General features: G+C 40.7%; 1 protein-coding gene across 5 annotated transcripts in view; it reads right to left on the bottom strand.

Annotated features, from left to right (window-relative positions):
• Nucleotides 1-21972, bottom strand: part of triob (trio Rho guanine nucleotide exchange factor b) — a 206255-nt gene that overhangs the window by 75714 nt on the left and 108569 nt on the right. For all 5 annotated transcript variants that reach the window (XM_082150220.1, XM_082150218.1, XM_082150216.1 and 2 more), the window contains exons 11-14: nucleotides 13856-13978; nucleotides 13519-13710; nucleotides 8986-9155; nucleotides 7525-7699 (exon numbers count right to left, since the gene is read on the bottom strand). In XM_082150220.1, coding sequence (XP_082006346.1) covers nucleotides 7525-7699; nucleotides 8986-9155; nucleotides 13519-13710; nucleotides 13856-13978 — 660 coding nt within the window. The remainder of the gene's footprint in view (nucleotides 1-7524; nucleotides 7700-8985; nucleotides 9156-13518; nucleotides 13711-13855; nucleotides 13979-21972) is intronic.

The raw sequence follows: 21972 nt of genomic DNA, 5'->3' as shown, positions 1-21972 counted from the left end.
ATAGGTTCTTAAAATAAAACACTTTAATTTGTTAATATAATTATAAACTGCACTGGCCAAGTAATATGCAAAAATGTTAACATGACATAGGATAATTAGAAAAATTGAAAATCACTTCTGTGACTACAAACAAATTTTGCACCAAAACAGAAAGTGTCACGGTTTTCATTCTGTTTTCTTTGTGTTGTGTTCCTTGGTAGCTTCTAAGTTGTTAATTAGTCCTGTCTTCCTCTGTCCCCTGTCAGTTTGTCACCATGGTTACATTTTGATTTCAGTATTCAGTTCAGGTGTGTTCATTATCTTGTTAGCTCCCTTGTTTGCCCGTGTATTTAAGCCATGTATTTAGTCCTGTTCAGTTCCCTTTCAAGGGAACTCGAGCTGCGTTTGAGACGCGGTGGGAACGCTCTGCGTGATTGCGTCGTGAAGCACGTGTATAATCAGTCCAATGGAACGAAGGAACGTCATCAGTGACGTCACCGACCAGGAAGGTATAAATAACCCTTGAGAACAGATCAAACTAGCTTCTGTTGTCTTCAGCAAGCGCTCTCTGTATATCTGTCCCTGTCATATTTATTGTTGTCTGTCAAGCTCAATATATATATATATAAAATGGCGAATAAGCAAGAATACAAGCGTTGTGTTGTGCCCTGCCCTCGTTTCATCACGGGTGGGGACACACATCTGCTTCGTGTTTTTTGTTTGGGAGTGGAGCATGCCCAGTCAGTTCTCGAGGGAGCTGACTGTGAGCATTGCGTTAAGCTGTCCTTGCGGACGCTCCGCTCTCGCCGGGCGTTCTTCGAGGAGGACGGTTCGGTTCGCGTTCCCCGAGGTGCGGGTCCCGCTGCTGCCGAGGCACAGCGGAGGCTTTCATCTTGGGGTTCGCATATGGATTTAGTAGCGGGGTTTGAGACGGGCCCCGCCCTTTCTCAACCCTTACCTGCTGAATCCGGTGCTTCAGCCCAGGAAGGAGCCCGCTCTGCGGCTTCTCCTCCCCGGGTTGAGGCACCATTGTTGCGGCTATCCAGTTCTGAGGAACTGGATGCTGTGGAAGTTGAACATAATATTGAAGACGAGTGTTCGCCAGCTCGTATTTCGGGGGATGAGGAGCTTATGGAGGTTTTAACTCGTGCTGTTGCCAAGTTAAATATTGAATGGCCAACTGATAATGTTGATATTGTTCAAAAAAAGAGTCTTTTAGATGAACGTTTTTTGCCATCAAAAACACGACCTCCTCGTCGGGAACTGCCGTTTTTTCCCGATCTCCACACTGAGGTGTCGAGATCGTGGATTAAACCAGCATCTTTCAGAGTGCATAGTCCACAAACACTGAACTATAGTAATATTAAAGATATTTCCCACTATGGTTATTTGACGATGCCTCCGGCGGAAGAGACGCTTGCGAGCTATCTCTCTCCCGAGTCATCGTCATCACTGAAAGCCCCGACGTTACCCACCAAGCCATTAAAAGCCACTTCTATGATGGTGGGTAAAGCTTATACGGCAGCAGGTCAGGCAGCAGGATGCTTGCATACTATGTCTATATTGCAAGCGTATCAGGCTGACCTGCTGAGGGACATGGATGATTGTGAGGAAGTTAGTGCTGACGCAATTCGAGAATTGCGTCGGGCGACAGATCTATCTCTCCGGGCCACCAAGGAGACGGCTAAATCTGTGGGCCGTTCTATGGCAGCCCTGGTGGCCACGGAGCGCCATTTATGGTTTAATTTGTCTGATATAAAAGATAAAGATAGATCTGTTCTTCTGGATGCCCCGCTTTCGCCTTCGAGTTTGTTCGGCGATGCTATAAATTGTGTTGTAGATAGATTTACTGAATCTAAAAAACAAGCAGCGGCATTCCAGAGGTTTCTTCCTCGCCGATCCAGTGTCCCAGGGACTGCTAATGTCAAACCAGAGCAGTCCCGACCGTCTTCGAGCTCCTCACAACAGCAGCAGTATAGAGTTCAACAAAAACAAAGCGTCGCCTCTCGGGCTCCGCCACAGCCTGGGGAGCCCAGGGGGCGGCCGCAGTTCAAGTCAGTTAGAGGTAGACAAGATCTGAGGACTGTCATCTCTAAAAAGGCTTGGGACAAGAAGAAGTCCTGACGCCCAAGGTGTCAAAATGTTGAGGGTGGTCCCCTCGGGGGAGGGACGGTTCCGAGGAATCGTTTCTCCTCCGCGCCCTCTGGGGGGCGGTTCTCTGAGGAGAGCCGCAGCGCTGCCACATCGGTTGTTCCCTGCCGGTTCGCCGTTTCAGGGCACCGAGGTGTCAGCGTCCCTGTGCGATCCTCCAAGGAGGGTCGTAGAACGGTCAGTTCGGTTGTTCCCTGCCGGTTCGCCGCTTCAGGGCACCGAAATGTCTGTTCGACTAAATCCAGAGGCCAGTCTCGAGAGGCTGGTTCCTTTAGCAGAATTTCTGGTAGCGTGGAAACTTCTACCAAATATTTCTCAATGGGTCCTGCATGTAGTGGAAAAGGGTTACAGAATTCAGTTCGGGTCGTGTCCGCCCAGATTCCAGGGGGTTCTGCCCACAGTGGTGGACTCCGAGCAGGCTCTGGTTATGGAGCAGGAAGTAATGACGCTTCTTCGAAAAGGAGCTATAGAAAGGGTCTCTCCTCCCAGCAGAGAGTCAGGGTTCTACAGCCGTTATTTCATTGTTCCAAAAAAGGATGGGGGGTTGCGTCCTATTCTAGATCTGCGTCAGCTAAACCGCAGAGTACAGAAACTCAAGTTCAAGATGCTTACGCTCAAACAGATTGTATCACAGATTCAGTCCGAGGACTGGTTTGTGACAATAGACTTGAAGGACGCATACTTCCATGTATCGATTCATCCTCATCACAGGAAGTTCCTGAGGTTTGCTTTCGGGGGCGAAGCATACCAATATCGGGTTCTTCCCTTCGGCCTAGGTTTATCACCCCGCACTTTTACAAAATGTGTGGATGCAGCGCTGGCTCCACTGAGACTCCAGGGCATTCGCATATTAAACTATCTAGACGATTGGTTGATTCTTGCTCAGTCAGAGCAGATGGCAGTTCGGCATCGAGGTGTCGTTCTGGCTCATATAGAAAAGTTGGGGTTACGGCTCAACTCCAAAAAGAGTGTGCTCCTCCCAGCACAGAGGACCACTTTTCTAGGAGTAATTTGGGATTCAATAACAATGCAGGCACGTCTGTCTCCTGCGCGAATATCAGCGATTCTCACAGCCGTAAAAGGGGTAAAACTAGGCCAGTCACTCACTGTCAAACAATTTCAAAGATTATTGGGGCTCATGGCAGCGGCGTCCAACGTAATTACTTTTGGCCTTCTGTACATGAGACCTTTGCAGTGGTGGCTCAGGACCAGGGGGTTTTCCCCGAGGGGAAATCCGTTTCGCATGATCAAGGTCACGCGGCGATGCCTTCGTGCTTTGGTCATGTGGAAGAAACCTTGGTTCCTCGCCCAGGGCCCAGTGTTGGGGGTGTCTTGTCGACGCGTAACGCTTTCGACAGACGCTTCCCTCACGGGGTGGGGCGCAGTCATGAGCGGACGCTCAGTGTCAGGTCTTTGGCGGGACCATCATCTGTCTTGGCACATAAATTGTTTAGAAATGATGGCCGTATTTTATGCTCTGAAACACTTCCTGCCAGACCTGAGAGGCCACCACGTGTTGGTCCGCACGGACAACACGTCGGTGGTCTCATACATCAACCATCAGGGGGGTCTGAGGTCTCGACCACTGTGCAAGCTGGCTCATCAGATCCTCCTATGGGCCCAGGGGAAATTACTGTCCCTCAGGGCAGTATATATTCCGGGGCATCTGAATGTAGGAGCAGATATTCTGTCAAGACAGGGGCTGAGGCCCGGGGAGTGGAGGCTTCACCCCGATGTGGTGGAGCTTCTGTGGGAGAAATATGGGCGAGCCCGAGTCGACCTTTTCGCATCATCAGACTCAACCCATTGTCCTCTTTGGTTCTCCCTCACACATCCAGCCCCTCTCGGACTGGATGCAATGGTGCAGGTGTGGCCGAGGCTACATCTGTACGGGTTCCCCCCAGTATCTATGCTCCCGGGAGTTCTGGAGAGAGTTCGCCGGGAAGGGGCTCATCTACTATTAATAGCTCCGTACTGGCCAACCCGAGTTTGGTTCTCGGATCTGGTTTCACTTCTGGACGGCTCTCCGATGGAGATTCCCGTCAGGAGGGACCTGCTGTCCCAAGCAAAGGGCACGATATTTCACCCTCGCCCAGAGTTGTGGAAGTTGTGGGCTTGGCCTCTGAGGGGGCCCAGCTCATAGAATCTGGTCTCTCGACTGAGGTCGTTGAGACCATCCTTCAATCCAGAGCTCCTTCCACGAGGAAACTTTATGCTTTGAAATGGAAACTATTTTCTACATGGTGTAGAGATCGTAATTTGAATCCTGTTAACTGCCCTATTGGTACAGTTCTCGATTTTCTACAAGACCGTTTCTCTGCTGGATTATCTCCTTCCACCTTAAAGGTGTACGTAGCGGCTATATCTGCATATCATACCCCTCTGGCGGGTACTTCAGTTGGGAGAGATCCTCTAATTATTCGTTTTCTCCGTGGCACTTTGAGGTTGAGACCTGTATTGCACTCTAGAGCACCGGCATGGGATTTGGCCATTGTACTTGAGGGTCTGGCTTTGGCTCCCTTCGAGCCCATTGAGGAGGTTTCAGAAAAGTTCCTTACTCTAAAAACTTTATTTCTTCTTGCTATTTCCTCTATCAAGAGAATTGGTGATTTACAAGCCTTGTCGGTGGCTCCATCGTGTCTGGAATTTGCACCTGGTATGGTGAAAGCATTTCTTCACCCTAGACTGGGTTACATTCCTAAGGTCCCTACTAATGTTGGGGGCCCAATTGTGCTGCAGGCCTTTTATCCTCCACCATTTAATACCCCAGACCAGGAAAACCTGAATCTGTTATGCCCTGTGCGGGCGTTGGATGCTTACGTCCACAGAGCTGCCCTGTGGCGTAAATCGGAACAATTATTTGTCTGCTTCGGAGCACCTAAGAAAGGGTGTCCTGCATCAAAACAGATTATGAGTAAGTGGATAGTTGAGGCTATTTCACTGGCATATGAAGCGGCCGGACAGCCTTCACCTTTGACTGTTCGGGCCCATTCTACGAGGAGTATGGCTGCCTCTACGGCTTTAATTTCGGGAGTTTCCCTTTTAGACATTTGTAATGCGGCAGGATGGTCCTCCCCGCATACGTTTGTGAGATTTTATGACTTGGACCTCTCCACTCCTGGGGTCAGGTTGCTTGCTTCTTAGTATGCTCAGGGTACTTCATACAGAACAGGCACATCGTCCATTATGGCTGAGTGGGTATGGGGTTCCCACCGCGTCTCAAACGCAGCTCGAGTTCCCTTGAAAGGGAACGTCTCAGGTTACGTATGTAACCCTGGTTCCCTGATAGGGAACGAGACGCTGCGTTCGCCTGCCATACTTCCTGCTTGCCTTGATCGACTTGCTTCAGGTTTATCAGAAGCTAGTTTGATCTGTTCTCAAGGGTTATTTATACCTTCCTGGTCGGTGACGTCACTGATGACGTTCCTTCGTTCCATTGGACTGATTATACACGTGCTTCACGACGCAATCACGCAGAGCGTTCCCACCGCGTCTCAAACGCAGCGTCTCGTTCCCTATCAGGGAACCAGGGTTACATACGTAACCTGAGACGTTATCTGTCATTAGCCCTATTCACACGGGATTAGTATTACCTGGTGAACTTTAGTTATTTGTAATAATTGCGGAGGTTGTCTGTGATCTTAATCCCGTGCGAATCGGCCATGTCTGTAATTTGTAAAGTAAAAATCCCCCCCTGCAAATTATCTACCATATTTCCCCAAAAAATCCTCCAAAAGGTCCTGTGATAATTTTAGTCCCGTGTGAATGGGCAAATCCTCTGTGATTTGGCCAGGATTTGGTCGTTTATCATTTTTTTCAAGGTTTTTGTTTCCTGTGCGCCTTTTTATCTATCTTTCGCGAAGAATGGGGGCTGCGATGGAGTGTTTTGATAGTATTTTGGGTGCTGGGTCATATCTCTATACAGTGTATAGGGGGAGGGGGGGTCCCCAGATAATACTAATCTTGTGCGTATTGGGCTATTGTTGCTATTTAATGTTTTTTCTGTTCTTGTTTTTTAATTCCTGAGAAACCTGAGTAATTCTGTAAGTTTGAGTTTGTTATCAATAAAGACTGCTGCACTTAGATCCAGTTTCATCTCTGCTGCAACCAGCCTGTGACAGAAAGTAATGGTTGTGCAATGTTGACTTTCGTGAATGGTGCCAGAATACTGTACATGCAGCCAATGGGAATCCATCTCTATATGTGTAAGTCCTCATAGCAACAAAGTCTAGTGATGTTTTAATCAAATTAACTGAAACTATTTGGAAACCCTGTGCACACCTTTATTATTTTTCGCTGTTTTAGCTAACTTAGTATTATAATCCATGTTTATGTTAGCCAAAATGTGTACTGTATTGACAAGGACAACAGCCCTAAATGTCAGCGCAGACTATGACAACTAGACATGCCCTGTGAAGACCTTGTCGACACTAGAGCTATCAGCACAGATCCTCAGCAAAGACCATAAGAACCAGACAAGTCCTCTGCACAGACCCCTATGGCCAGCTTTGACTCCTCCCCACCATATGCTGGCGTGATGTATCCTAATCTTTAAGCAGAAGGAACTGGATGAAATATTCTGAATGATATCAATCAACAATCTGACTTGTGATGCAGCCTGGAATCATAACCACACCATATTGGTTAATGTGGCCAGAGGAGAACTGGTTCCCCCAACTGAGCCTGGTTTCTCCCAAGGTTTATTTTCTCCATTCTGTTACAGATGGAGTTTGAGTTCCTTGCCACTGTCGCCTCTGGCTTGCTTAGTTGGGGGTCGCATAAAATTCAGCAATATAACTGATTTGACTGTACTGACACAATTGGATGAGAACTGAACTGAGCTGAATGATGATATAACCATTTTCTAGCTGCTTTATAGCTGAATTAAATTTATTTCATATTTGATGATCTTTACAGTTACTGAACTAAATCAACACTGAACTGAACTGAACAATTAAAATATTTTCTTTTTAGAGCTGCTTTACAGTAGAATTGAACTGCATTGAATTTGCATCATTATTTTCCTGTTTTATCACTGTAAAGCTGCTTTGAAACAATGTGTATTGTATAAAGCGCTATATTAATAAAGCCAACTTAACTTCTGCAGTGCTTGAGCATTGATCAGCTAATCATGATAATTGTTTTGATGTGGTCAATTATTTAGCAATGTGTAACTGAGCGTCTGCTATTCATTCAGATTCTCAAGACATCAGAAAGTGTGAAGAATGATGATAAAAAAAAAAAAAAAAAAAACTGACTTCCCCACCAATTTCCCTCCCCTATGCCTGCAACGCATCAATTGAGAGCTGCTTGTCTTGACTGTTAAGATCCATTCTTTACAACAAAATCAGTGGGTTGTCGAACTGTCAGACATGTTGTAAAGTGTGGACTCACGTCAATGGCATCTCGTTCAAAGATCCTGAGCTGGAGGAAAAGCTCTAGTTTGATCTTCCGTTCCTGAAACAGCTCCTCCATCTGAGCCTGGGCCTCGTCCAGCTGCTGCAGGACACTCTCAATGTGAGCCATCGAGCTGTTGTGAGGAGTCTTATTGCTGGAGATTGCAGAGTCTCTGCAGTCAGAAAGAAGAGCATGTACAAGTATAAGAGACAAGATCTGATCTCCATTGAAGTATACCATTTAACTTCAATGAAGCGTGTTAGGAATTGAATCAATTAAGTGTGTGAGTGTGTTACTGTGGTTTACAGTAGGAGTTGCAGCTCTATGTTCTCATATTAACGAAAATATTTATTTAAAGACAAGTCTAATTTAGTTTTATTTAACAGTGTATGTGCCCCGTGTCAATTTTAAATTGGTATATTTAATAAACTGTACTATACTATATAGAAAATCAGCCTGAATGTTTATATTATTGCAAAATATAAATTGTAGTATTGCATATCTCTCTATAAAGTTGGATACGTAGGTATTTCCAACTTTACGCACATACATTCAGTATACTAATGCAAAGAGATATATACTGTATACCATATTAGAAAATTGTAACTGCTTCTTTATATTATCACATAATGTAACTATTATCGCCCAGCTCTAATCTGCTAAATACGACTATAAGGCATGAATATAAATCTATTATAAACATTAACTTCATGATTTTCTGTAAAGCTGCTTCGAATCAATGTGTATTAAGAAAAGCACTATACAAATATTGACTGAGATGGATAAACTGTAAATGTGTGTGTAATTTTGTGTGTACAAAACAGAGTAGGTCAGGTGTTGTTTTTTACTATCCCAGCTGGCATGTGACCAACCTTAAGCACTGAAATGTGGTTGACATAATGTTAGGTGGCTCAGTTTTGAAAACAAATAATAATAAATGAAACAATGTTGTAAATAGCTTTATAATTAAAAAGATGAACAAAATCCTTATAATTAAACATTCAATTTTTTAATTTTGCTAAATTCAACAGTGAATTTGGGCAGACTGTGGAATCTCTGTAGATATAGAACTGAATAATGGATGTGTTAGAGTAACAGATTTACAGGTGTTTCACCACAGTTTCTTCAAAATAAGATAAGTTGAAATAAAAGATTTGTAAGTTGTTAGTGTTTGTGACGTGCATGGTTTTGCAGCCTGCTAAATTTGCTCTATTAATAAAACCTGAAAAACCTGCATTGGTTTCACTAGTTTCATAAAGTGACCAAATAATCGAACAAAAATGGAAAAAGCATCTGTGGGGTTAGAGTTTAGTAATTATAATTAATACAACAGACGTCAATGGGATGCCAAGGCCATTACATGATGTGCATATGTGTTTGTGTTTGTCAGAATTCTCATGACAACAAGTGAACGTCACTTTTTTTCCACTTAACTAATGTTTTCTCATTGGCCAGTACCTGAGCTGCTGGATGAGATCCTCTCCTTCTTTAATAACATTGACGGTGACCTGCAGGGTGGTTTGCTGTTGCTGACCAAAACGTTTGATCAGCTCCTGCACTGCCTCGACTGACTCAGCATAAACATCATCCAGCAACTCCTTCTGAAGTTCCTCCAACCATGTCCACAGCTGCAGAAGAATGACATCATCACCAGCCAATCAGATTAGCAACTTCGCAATGTTATGATCTGTGTAGATCCATGGGTCTCTTCAAACAAATAACAATCGTTCTAAAATTAAATATCAAAATGCACAAACATGACAATACAAACAGCCAGACGCACTTAGGCTGCCATCGAACGGCTGGTGTTGTTATTTCCTGTGAAAGGCCTTCGTCTTTTGTGAGCTCACAGGATTAGCCATCTGCCTGTGTTGGCATGTCATAGAGTGTATCTCTTGCCACAGCAGGCCATGCTTAGTCCTTCCACACCTCCCCATTGTCTTTTTCCATCTCCACCTTTCTCTTTTTCCAAAACTCCAGCCTTCATCCCTTTATCATTACTCATCCCGTTATAAAACACACTCTCAGAAACAAAGATGTCTGCATAACCCAGCCTGCTACATATAGCAGATGGCTAACATTACGCCATATGGAGGCATTAAAGAGAGCATTGTTTGTTCGTATTAAGTATGTCATGAATATACACACTGTCTACTCATTATCATTTTGAGGAGTATAGATAGACCGGGAGAAAATAGATCTGAATTTATAAGTAGATAAATGATACATATTTGAGATCCAAAAAACAAACAAACAAAAAAAACACTAACCGTAACAAAGCTCATGTTTAAAATTTGCAAGTGGGATACTACTATACAGTATATATATATATATATATATATATATATATATATATATATTGCATATGAATTAATTATATTAATAATAATGACATTCTGGGTCAGGTTCAAACCCATATTATTCACATGTGACAACCACTATGCCATGGCTTCAACTTTTCATAAATTGTTCTAAACCTGTCCTGTATTTTTCAAGTATATTTTTTAAGTAAGATTGTGTACATACCTGTTACATAATATTCAGAAATATTCAAACCTACATTACTCACATGAGCACCCTATTTTGCGCCCTATCTTGCACCCAGCGCAATTGACTTTGTAAACAGACGCATGTATCATACCTATTTTGCATCCGCGCACAGCGGACTTTTCCCTCCACAGACGCACGTCTGTAAATTTGGGAATGAACTTGCGCTCCCGGGGGCGGTTCAGCGAAAAGAAGTGGCGTGTTCCAGCGCAAACGTTCCCTGGTGCTATTTTGCAGGTTTAGAAAACAATTCCACCACTGACCAGGAAAAACCTAGTCTAAAGTCAGTGGCGCGTTGCGCATGTTATTCAAATGCTATTTTGAGGGCGCATGCTTGGCCATAATGTAGCGTGTGCACAACGCACATCCACTTTGATTCTCTCATCTACACAGAAGCAGCAGTTTTCATTTTTGCAAATCATAGGCTACATTATTACAAGGAAATGTCCAATGTGGAAAGGGACAATGTGTAACTTTTTAGGTATTTTATTATCTAAAATGAATATTTTTATTCATAAATATGTCCTCAATGGTGTACAAATACCTCTGCTAATTATCGGACTTATCCTCGTAAACAAATAATTTATTATCTTTATATACATGGGACGGTTTGGTCCACGGAGGCTTCCATGTAGTTCCGCCATCTTGAAAAACTATAATAGCAGAGAGGGACAAAAAGTACTAGGCCAACGCGTTTCCACAACGCGTTTTTTCGTTCAGAGCCATCATCACGTGACTGAAACCAGCAGAAGCGGAGGAGCAGAGCAGTGAGAGGCGCTTGTCACTGCCCTGGCAAGTTTAAAAGGCTGCACTGTACGGTTATTTATAATGGAGGAGTCCATACATATGCTGAGTCACAGGATAAGGAGTCCTCATCGTCGAAAAAGTCCAAAATAGACCATAAAAGGAAACGTGAACGGAGATAAAAAATAAAAAAAAGGGTTAATGTCGGGATAGCTTTTTCCAGGTGGACAGAGCTAATGCAGGAGAAAGCTTTCAAAAGAGACGTTGAAGTTGCCTACTTTCTTCTCGACAGGCATAGCAAGTCAATGTTACGTTCTTAATTACAAGCTTTTTTTCATTGCTTGGTTGTGTACTTTATTATATAATACAGGGCCGCGGGAAGTGGGGTGCAGTACTCCCTGTTTTCACAGAATTGTAAATGCAACGCATATGTTCATTAACATTTATTCATTTTTAGCATTTAGTCATTTATTTGTAATTAAAGGGATAGTTCACTTTGAAATAAATTTTTGGTATGTTTTAGCTTACCTCAAGGGCATCCAAGATGTAGGTGTCTTTTTTTCCGCAGTAGTTTCAATTTTGATATTTTTAGGTCAAACCGTTCTTGTCTGTCAGTCATATAATGCAGGTCTATGGTCATTATCTCAAAACACAAGCACAGAGTCCAAATTAAAACAATTCCCCGTCGTCCAAATTAAACAATTCCCCATCGTAAGTACACATTGATGGTCTAAGACACGAAACGAGCGGTTTGTGTGAGAAAACGAACAGTATTTATATCGTTTTTACCTCTTATACGCAGCCATGTCCGAGTGATCTGATCTGACGTGTGCGCAGACTGGTGCATAGATATATACACACTAGATGTCGCCTTGTCTACGGCAGTTCATTGGAACGAATGTCTTTTGGAGTGTTACGTAATTTTGTGTGCGCGTCGAAAGAATTTGTCCGCAGCTAAAAAAAAAAAAAAAAAAAATATCCAGAGCTATGAGCGCAAGTCATAGACTGTAAAAAATATGGACAAAGCGTCAGTGACGTCACCCATAGACTTCTGAAGAACGGTTTTGAGGCTTTGTGTTCATTTCTATTTCCTGTTGCTTTGCAGCCTCTTTGATTGTAGGCTATATGACACTGTAAACAGCCCAATAACCCTTTTCTTTAAACTAAAGGATTAATTTATGTCCCGTTGACCGGTCCATTGCATTACGAATAAAAGCAGAATCAATAAAGTCCAAAAATGTGATGTGAAGTCCGGTTTGAGTGTGTGCGCTGTTTGAACAAGTGTTCTCACTGATAGGCTACGCTTGTGTGATTCGCGGAGTTTTGACGAGTTTTATAGTCTTGATATTGTTTCTTATTCAAAAGTGGTGACGACGAATTTCAAAAGTGAAATTCCTAAACAATGTCCCTTTAAAGGGAATGTGAGATGACCTTCTGATTGGTTTATTTCACGTTACGCCCAAACCACACCTATGAATAATGCAGCTACTTCAGACCAACCCATTTAAAATTTGCGTCGAGATCTGCCCACAAAGTTACTTGCGTTTCGCGTTTGATACTTGCGTTTCAGATCGTTAAAATAGGGCCCCGTGACTCAAAGTCTCTGGAGCATGTAGGATAACCACTACCAGTGCTTCACATTTTGGATGTCTCCCTCAGTCATTGGTCATGCCAAATTCAAGTCTTGCAGCCTATAGTAATGAGCTGATGAATGGAATCAGGTGTTTTTTAAAAACTCTTTCAAAACTTATACTGTATTTTTCAAGTACATTTTCAAATACTGTGCGTATACCTGTTACATAATATTCAGGAAAACAATTATGTTGCAATTATAATTTCAACTTTGAAAGTTTTTTATATACACACACTTTTACACACACTTTTTAACCACAAATGCTCGTCTTGCATGTCCACGACTTCACGCATTACGTTGAAAAGTTTAATGTAGGGTAGGGCGAAAAACTCCATTTCATTTTCTCCTCAAACTTCAAAATCGTCTAACATCGTTGTTTTACCTTTTATTTTGTTTATTTTTTTGTAAAGGGTGTTTGATTTAGTCTTTGCACGTTCGCTTTGTAAACACTGGGTGGGTAATGTGTGGCGCATCGCAGCTAGTGCAAGATGAGCATTTGTGGTTAAAAAGTTTAGAAATGTTTATTTATTTTAGGAAATGACCGATCATTTCGCTAGATAAGACCCTTATTCCTCGGCTGGGATCGTGCAAGGCCCTTTCATTGAAATGGCTATTTGGACCTTCAACCCGTTGATAACCGTTGAAGACCACTGTATGGAGAAAAATCCTGTAATGTTTTCCTCAAAAACCTTAATTTCTTTTCGACTGAAGAAAGAAAGACATTAATATCTTGGATGATTTGGGGGGGGGGGAGTAGATTATCAGGAAATTTTAATTCTGAAGTGAACAAATCCTTTAAATGATTAATTAATAAAATAATATTGTGGGTCAAGTTCAAACACATGAGTATTTTGTACTCACATTATACTCAATGTGTCCAGAGCATGTGTGATAACCACTATACCATGGCTCCAAATTATTAAACTTTCTAAAAAGTCCAAGAAACTGTCCAAGACTGTGAATGTTAAATCATATTCTGGAACATATTTCTGTCTAGTAGAATACAGGCACAACCCACACATATCAACACCCACCAACACCAACTCTTACTCTCTTCCAAGACTTACCTCTTTGCTGTGAGTGTGGAAAGCCACAGACATGTCGAGCAGGACTTTACGCTGTTCAACACGTCTTACGAAATCCTGAATCCGGTCCTCCAGCTGATGTGCGGCCTGGTAGATCTCCTCAGGGTCACACTCGCCTGTCTGAGCCAGCTGCTCTGCCGCCTCCAGGAGTTTATCTGCATTTGTGTAGGTGTTCTGAGAAACACGCAGCAGTTTGGATGTTAATATGCATTTGACTAATTTCTGAGGTGGCCTAAAATCTTTTGAATCTGGGAGGAGAACAGTAGATAGCCAGATGGACAGCAGCCAAAACGATGCTCTTACATCTGTTCCTCCTTACCTGAGCCACTTCTTCAAAGTCCTCGTGACGTTTCTGTAATGCTCGAGCCCTGTGCAGAGACTTCCCCACTCCTGTGTGCTTACTCAAGAACGCCTCGCCATGGTTTTCAATCCAGTCTAGAACCTGCGAGAAGAAGAACATAACCATATGTTGCTGAGAGGGTCAGAAGAACCACCAACTGCCTCATAAAAAGTCGTCCAAAATGAGTCATGATAGTATACACATATTTCAGCTGAGGATTGTGTCAAAACCAATGTGAAAATACATCAAACAACATTTATTTGTTACTACTGTAAAATGTCATTAAAGTGTAGTGTATACACTTAGGACCTAATATTTTGAAATAAATTAAAGGTACACTATGTAACTCTTGTGGTTAAAAAACAAAATTGCATGCATTTTGTGGAAGAACATTGTTTTGGTTGTGCTTTGGCTCTGCATGACTGTGCAAATGAATATAAGCCTTCACAACAGACATACTTTACAAGGAACTATCTGTTTATACTAACTACTTTATCTGTTCAATAAAATACTTTACTCACTTGTTGAGCAATAAAAACACCATATCTGTGTCGCTTTTACAACATTTCAAATGCCTGTTCTCGCCATCTCCGACAAGCCAAGCCAATGTTGATTCTCATTTTATTACAAGCTTTGTCGTGTTCTCTTTTTGCCAGCAGATTCTCCTCTGTTTAGCTTTTTTTGAAATGGGTTATTCACCAGAGGTTTAATATTTAGCTGCTCCATGTCAACATGTATCGCTAGTAGTGCCACCTAACCTATGACAATCCCACACCATAAATATATCTAAGTAGCCGGAGCAACTTTTCTTTATTTATGGATATGACAAGACACGCACGGGCGAGTGACGCATGCATGCATTTTCCCATGAAAACCATCCTGCTAGGTCTAAATGATAAACACTTAAAATAAGCTTACCATAGTGAATCGGGGTAAGACAAAAAAAAAAATATATATAGTTTTGAAAGAAGGATTGATGTATTGACTCACTATTTAAAAAACAAAAATAATAATAAATAAATAAATAAATAAATAAATAAATAAATAACATGGCATCTCCATCCAAGGCTTCCACACCTTTTGACCTTTTGACCACCATTTTTAAAAGTCATTGCATAAAGATCACACAAAGAGCAATTTCTGTATGATGAAAATAATCTCTACAGAAATCTCCATGACTTTTAAAGGTTTTATACATTTCCATAACTCCTCAATGGCTTTTAAAATCCCTATATTTCCAGGTTTCATGTAACTTTTAAAACAAAACAAAACAGAATAAAACCATTGCAGTTTCAGCATTCCCTGAACTTTTCCAGACTGTGGGAGCCCTGCAAATGAATTTCCCATTCCATTTTCAGCCATTCATGATTACAGGATATGTTTAAATGCCATTGCAAAATATATGACACTTTCTAGCAGTTTCTAGCAAAATAAAACATTTTGAGGAGAGTGAAACATTTTTCAGAAATCAGTCATTTAGTTTAATTTCTTTTATAATAACAGTGGATGCTAAGACTAATTTGCCACTGTTTTACTCTAGGGGTTTTGTAAGGGTTCCTATGACTTGTATAGCATGATGCTAATAGTACCAACATCATGGGTTTGACTCCTTTCATGGGAATACACGATATGATAAAACATAAAACAAATTAATAGATAAAATATAAATTATATTTGAAATCCACTGTTTGTTGCTTTGGCTAAACACATCTATCAAATTCATAAAATTGTAAAAGAGTTGAACTGCATTTGTAGTGTAGAACCAGCAGGGGGCAGCAGGAGTCACTGCGACAGCTCAACACCTCTATAAACATCAGCACTATACACGCAGTGAGGTCATCCTGCAGATTAGGCAAGCAAGACCCTGATGCTGTTGTCCGAGTTCAATAATGGTGTCTTTTATAGAAATTTGACTAATTGGGTATTTTCTGTTGTTTATCACAGATTTGCATGAGCATCTGAATGCATATGCAATAGGCTATTTTACTAATAAAACATATTACAAATGCGTTTAGGTTAGTATTAAATGTTTTATTAAACATTTGAAATCTGCAAGATGGAGCAGTCTGAGTATGAAAGCTTTCTACCCGTCTCAAAAGAGCACACTGCGAAACACAGTCCTCTGCTCATGCATATTTCATTATGCCACCTTTGATCTGGCTCAATGTGCCACATTCAGAGCTGTGTGTGTGTGTGTGTGGTGGCATCTGTCAGCACATGTGTGCACGCGTGTGATTAGAAGAAATCATTTGTCGTGCAGATGTTGAGTCTCCTGCTCACGTGGCTTTTTTTTTCTTCTTTTTTTTTTTCGATGTCTGGAAGGTTTAGAGGTCCCCTATGCCTGCATCATTTTATGGGGCAAACCCTCAACATAATGTGCCTGCTGAACACGGTTACCATGACAACTGATACTGAATGCGTCAGAGAAAAAAAGACAAAGGCTACGTTCAGACTGTCAGTCCAAATCCGATTTTTGTGCATATCCGATTGAGATCAGATCAGGTTTCTCATGCCACGTAAAATGTAAACATCAGACGTTGTTATAGGAAACATGCTGAAAGTTGCTGCCGAAACAAGGGAGGCTGTTGTTGTTGCAAAGTGAAAGAGATAGAGACACAATTGGATGTTGTTGTAAAAGATATGACAGAATTTTTCAGAATTATCTATCCATTTAAAATGTCTTACTTGAAAAAGAAAAATGGAAATATTTCATCCCAAAAAATACTTACAAATCCTCATGTTGTTCCAAACCCATATGCTTTTATTAAAAATCTTTGTATAGATCCTTACCATAAAACCCCAGTTCACAGTAACCAGAGGCTGTGTCAGGCACCAAAAATGACAAAAAGCACAATAAAAGAACCATAAAAGTAGTCTATACAATTGGAATAAAGTGCACATGCTATATGGACAACTGGTGCTTTTTATCCTTTTTGTATGAGGAGAAAAAATCTCTTTTTATTTATTTCACAGTAAAAATAACAGCATAGAGGTTCGCAACAACATGAAGGTGAGTACGTAATGGCAGTTTTCATTTTTGTTGAACTATCCCTTTAACAATTTAATGCAGTGGTGCCTAAAATCTCCCTTTCAAATTTATATTCTATTCTCAACTGAGCAGTGAAATCCTATTTCAAACAGACATGAACTCACTTTATATTCAACATAACGATGCCTCACAGGCATTCATATGCTGCCATTTTTCAATAAAGATAATCAGAAAAAAAGAAGAGATTCAACCAGATGCACCTCATGAGCAGGATTCATTTTAATGCCACATTATCATATATATTATATTCATACACAAACTTGATAATCAGTTTGTGTTTTATGACATTACATTATATTAAGGATGTTTTTTGTAGTTGTTTTACAATCGCCCACACTGTGACATTTCATTCATTTGGTAATCCTTTACAATAAGGTTTCATTAGTTAACATTAGGGCTGTATTCTTCCAGTCGATTAGTCGATTATTTGGTCGATACGTTCTGGCTCGACCAAAATTCTGATTGGTCGATTTTTTGCCGCGTTCATTGCATTAGTTTTGTCGCGTTCATTTACCGGTAATCAGTTTTGCCGCGTTCATTTCATCAGTTTTGCCGCGTTCATTTCATCAGGTGGAAAGCACTAATTGCTAATGGGGGTGTTTTCAGAGCACCCCTGTTTCACAGGTAACAGTCTGTCTTCAGAACACCCCCCTTGTTTTCACTTCTTTTGGATTAGCCCAACTCACCGGAGAAGACGGACAGATTGAAGAAAGTAGGCTACTAGAAGGTTTGCTGAATATTACTTGATCTGGTTTGTTTAATAAATATTATTTTTTTATTAAAGTGGACGTGCCTTTTGTGTTTAAGAGTAAAAGCTTTAAGTTAATAGTCTATTCGTGTCTCAGCCGCGAAGCTGAGCTCCTATGTTCAGCCCATAGACTGTAAAAAATAGGTTCAGCCTCACTCTGCGAGCTGCACAGAGCGGCTGAAATTATAGAGTCTGTCAGTTATTATAATACATATGACAGAAACAATTGTCTAAATTATGTTACATATTCCTCAAAAGTTGTCATGATATCACTAGTTGACAACATAGTACTATTTTCGGAAATCATAGGCTATGATATTGCGCAGGTGCACGTGATGCAACGCTGTCAGAGCCGACAGACTCGTGTGTCAGACTCATTTCAGTGCACATTAATTACGTCAAAAACGATTTAATACTGCAAATAGCCTACTAGTTTTTTTTATGTTTATTTATAATTCATTTAGGCGGACAACAAGGCTACCAAGTACTGCGCACAGTGCGCAGCTAATTAATTTAACGTTTTTTTTCTAACGTAATTTTTAGTCGATTTTAGTCGATTTTTAGTCGAAAACTTCAGGACTTAAGTCGACCAAGATTTTCTTTGGTTGAGTACAGCCCTAGTTAACATTAGTACATTAACAATAACATGAACTAACAATACTTCTACAGCATTTATTAATCTTAGTTAATGTTAATTTCAACATTTACTAATACATTATTAAAATAAAAAGCTGTATTTGTTCATATTAGTTAATGCACTGTGAACTAACATGAAAAACAATGAATTACATGTTTTATTAACTAACATTAACAAAGTTTAATAAATACTGTAATAAATGTATTGCTCATTGTTAGTTTGTGGTAGTTAATACATTAACTAATGTTAACAAATGAGACCTTATTGTTAAGGGTTACCATTTATTTATATGACTAAGCACAAGCGGCAACCTCCCTGTCTCTCTCTTGAAACCAACACGGAAGTGAATTAAACGGCAATTCATCAACTGGCCGCTTGAGGCTGGCTGCAAAAGTGAGTCAAATCTGCATCTCTCCCATGTTGAAATGCCCAACTTTACAGCAGAAAAAAACATGTTTACAGCCTGGAGCAAAAAGTGGCTTTGGTCTATACAGCTAATTTTGCCCTTCATGACAACTGTGAGGGGGGTAAGATTTTGTATAACTCATCCGTTTAAATTATATTAAGCCTTACATTTCTGCATAGGGTGTGTCCACTTTTGAGTGACAGGTGGATTCCCGCTGCTGTGGTCATTAGTCATCATTAGCCATTTGTCTGCTGTCTGTTAGCCATCACATTACCTGGCTTTTAGCTTTTAGGCATTACCTGAGGTTTTTTTTTACCTCAGCTCTTAGTCTGACTGTAAAAATAAATAAATTCGGGAGTGACGCGCTGCCAAGATGGCGACGGTCGGCCCCGCCCACTTTAGGCTTCAAAAAACGGTCTTCAGAAACCTACGGGTGACGTCACGAACACCACGTCTATTTTTTTTTTACAGTCTATGACTACGCATAAATTAAATATTAAACTGGCTTATTAACTTTTGCATAAAAAAAAAAAAAAGTCAAAAGTTCGGGGTCGTACGATTATTATTATTTTTTTTAAATCTCTCATGCTCCTAAAGGCTGCATTTATTTAATTAAAAATATGGTAAAAAATTGTTATATTGTAAAATATTATTACAATTCAATAATAACTTTTCTACTTTAATATATATATATATAAAAATATATATAATCCTTTGATGGCAAAGCTGAATTTTCAGCAGCCATTAGTCTTCAATGTCCTTCAGACATTATTCTAATATGCTAATATGGTGCTCAAGAAACATTTAGATACATTTAGATAAACACTATTTAAATAAAAAATATTTTGTTACATTATAAATGTAAATGTCTTTACTGTCACTTTTGATAAATGCAATGCATATATATATATATATAGCCCTAACCCTAACCCTAACCCTAACCCTAACCCTATTAGTCTTTTTTGGTTCAATGGGTAAAATTATGTGCGACTGTTGGAATCTGACCTAAATTGAGCAAGAGAAGGCAGAACAAAATCACAGCAAGTAAGAAGTAAAATTCAGTGGGAACAGGCATGTGGGGGATGAAACTTGTGGGAAGTGGGTGAGAGTGAAAAAAACAAGAAAAAAAACACACACAGATGTCTAGTGAAACGCTCTGACACCTCATACAATCAGCACATCTCTCACTTCCCAAATAAGAATGATTAAATAAATCCAACTGAAACTATACCAACAGTATTTGCAGTAGTATGTGTATAAAGTATAGTTAATTACGAATAATGGCTCGTTTCCACTGAGCGGTACGGTACGGTCAAGTACAGTACGGTACGCAATTATTTCCGTTTCCACTGTCAAAAGTTGTGAATGGTACCAAAATGCCGAACCGTCGCGTACCACTTTTTAGGTACCCTTCCGTTGGGGTACCTAGCAAAGTGGTATGGTACTAAAGGGTGGAGCTAGACTCAGTGCAGAACGTTGACTGGTTGACAGAGTATCGTCAATTGCGCGTGCTACAAGGGGAATGACAACATAAGAAGCGCCATTTTTTTATATACAGTTGAAATATAATACTACTGTTTTTGTGTCACGAAATGTAGTTTTAAGAGTTTTTCAGGCGAGAATGTAGTTGTTTAAAGCTCAAATCTGTGGTTTATTTATAAAGATTTATGAAAATTTGATCCAGGTTGTGAGATCCAGGCGATCACCGGGCGCTTGGCGCTCATGTACCCCGTCTGGAACAGCCTTTCCTCGGCTAGTCGTTCTGACGTTTGCCCCTGACTCTGACGTCTCTGTAGTGGTTAAACATGAGATATAATTCATCTTGTATATCTAACGGGCGATATTTGGTCTCGTGAATCTATAATTTGTTCCCTGGCCAATCGTTTTGGCTGAGGGCTAAGTGAAGTTTCATAACTTTATATATTTAAGCTATTTAACTTCACCGTTGTAAGATTAGACTAGAGCGCCGACTGTTTGACCAGAGACAATTTATATAAGAGACATGCCACTTCCTCAATCCTCAATCCAACTATATAAGTAAAACCCGTAACGGCAAAGATGGCGGTTGTATGCACATGTCCCGCCCCTCCCGCTGGAAAGCCAATCATCTGCTTTTAACAGTCAAGCCGGGAAACATTTAAGCCTATCGTCTGGTTCCACTGACGCATGCGCACAGTTGAGGTTTTGCGACAGCGGAGATGATTTGGCGACAGCGAGTTGTGGTGTGTGCAAGATCAGATGGAATCCACATGGAAGAGGGTGATAACAACGCGAAGGCACCAGACTACCAAGGTAGTTAAAGCATTTTATATCGACCACAAATATGTTACCTTACATTCTAAGTAAAAGACAAAATATGTCTTATTTGATCGGTGAGTAATGTAGATGAACTGCTGCGCTTGTGACAGGGCGCATATTTAACTGAAAGAACAAGCAGAGAGAGAGAGAGCCCCGGTCGCGCGCGCACTCTCTCTCTCTCTCTTCGGTACACTGATAAAACAAATGACATTGAGCATTTGTTTAAGTGCTTGGCACAACACCGGCATTCTGGATAGAGACGTAAATGAAGTTGGTGTCGTGAACCCTTGCGCATGCGTAGTAAAAATATAACCTGTGGGGAAAAAGGCGTTTTAAACCTTATTTTGGGGCAAAGTCATCAAACTTTTTCAGCGATTTTTATCATATTTTACTGATGTTTCTATACATGCAGTTTTTATGTCCCGGTGACCAGTGAAAGTGCAGTTCTGACTCTCTGCCCATTCATTTAGATAGGAGCCTGGTCTTGTTAGTCCGAAATAGCTGCCCGGAGGCGTTGCCAAGATGGCGGCCGAGTGGCACGACTTGCCTAAAAGGATTTTGGTTTGACTGAATTGTTTGCTTTATTTCTTATTGTATAGCTTCTTGTACCTTTTACTTATACTTTTATAATGGCTATTATTGATAAAACTGAAATTTAACAAAAAGAGACTGGGTTAAGTTTTGTCATTTAAAATTTTAATACAGTGAAGATGATCACAGTAATGTTGTTTACTGCAACATCTGTTGTTTAGTACAAATGCACATATTGCCTGGACCATATTAAAATGTTTAAAGGGGTCATATAATGTCATTTTTGTACAAGCTAATATGATTCTTTAGGGTCTAAATTAAAAGTTTGTAATATACTTTAATTAAAAATTCTCATTAGTATTGTAAGAAAACACTCATTTTACCTGGTCAAAAACAGCTCTGTTTTCAGCACACCGTTTCAGTGCAT

The sequence above is a fragment of the Leuciscus leuciscus genome (assembly GCF_965113295.1).
Source record: "Leuciscus leuciscus genome assembly, chromosome: 20".
Lineage (NCBI taxonomy): Eukaryota > Metazoa > Chordata > Actinopteri > Cypriniformes > Leuciscidae > Leuciscus > Leuciscus leuciscus.
The sequence above is the reverse complement of the archived record's forward strand: the minus strand, read 5'-3'. Positions and strand labels throughout refer to the sequence as shown.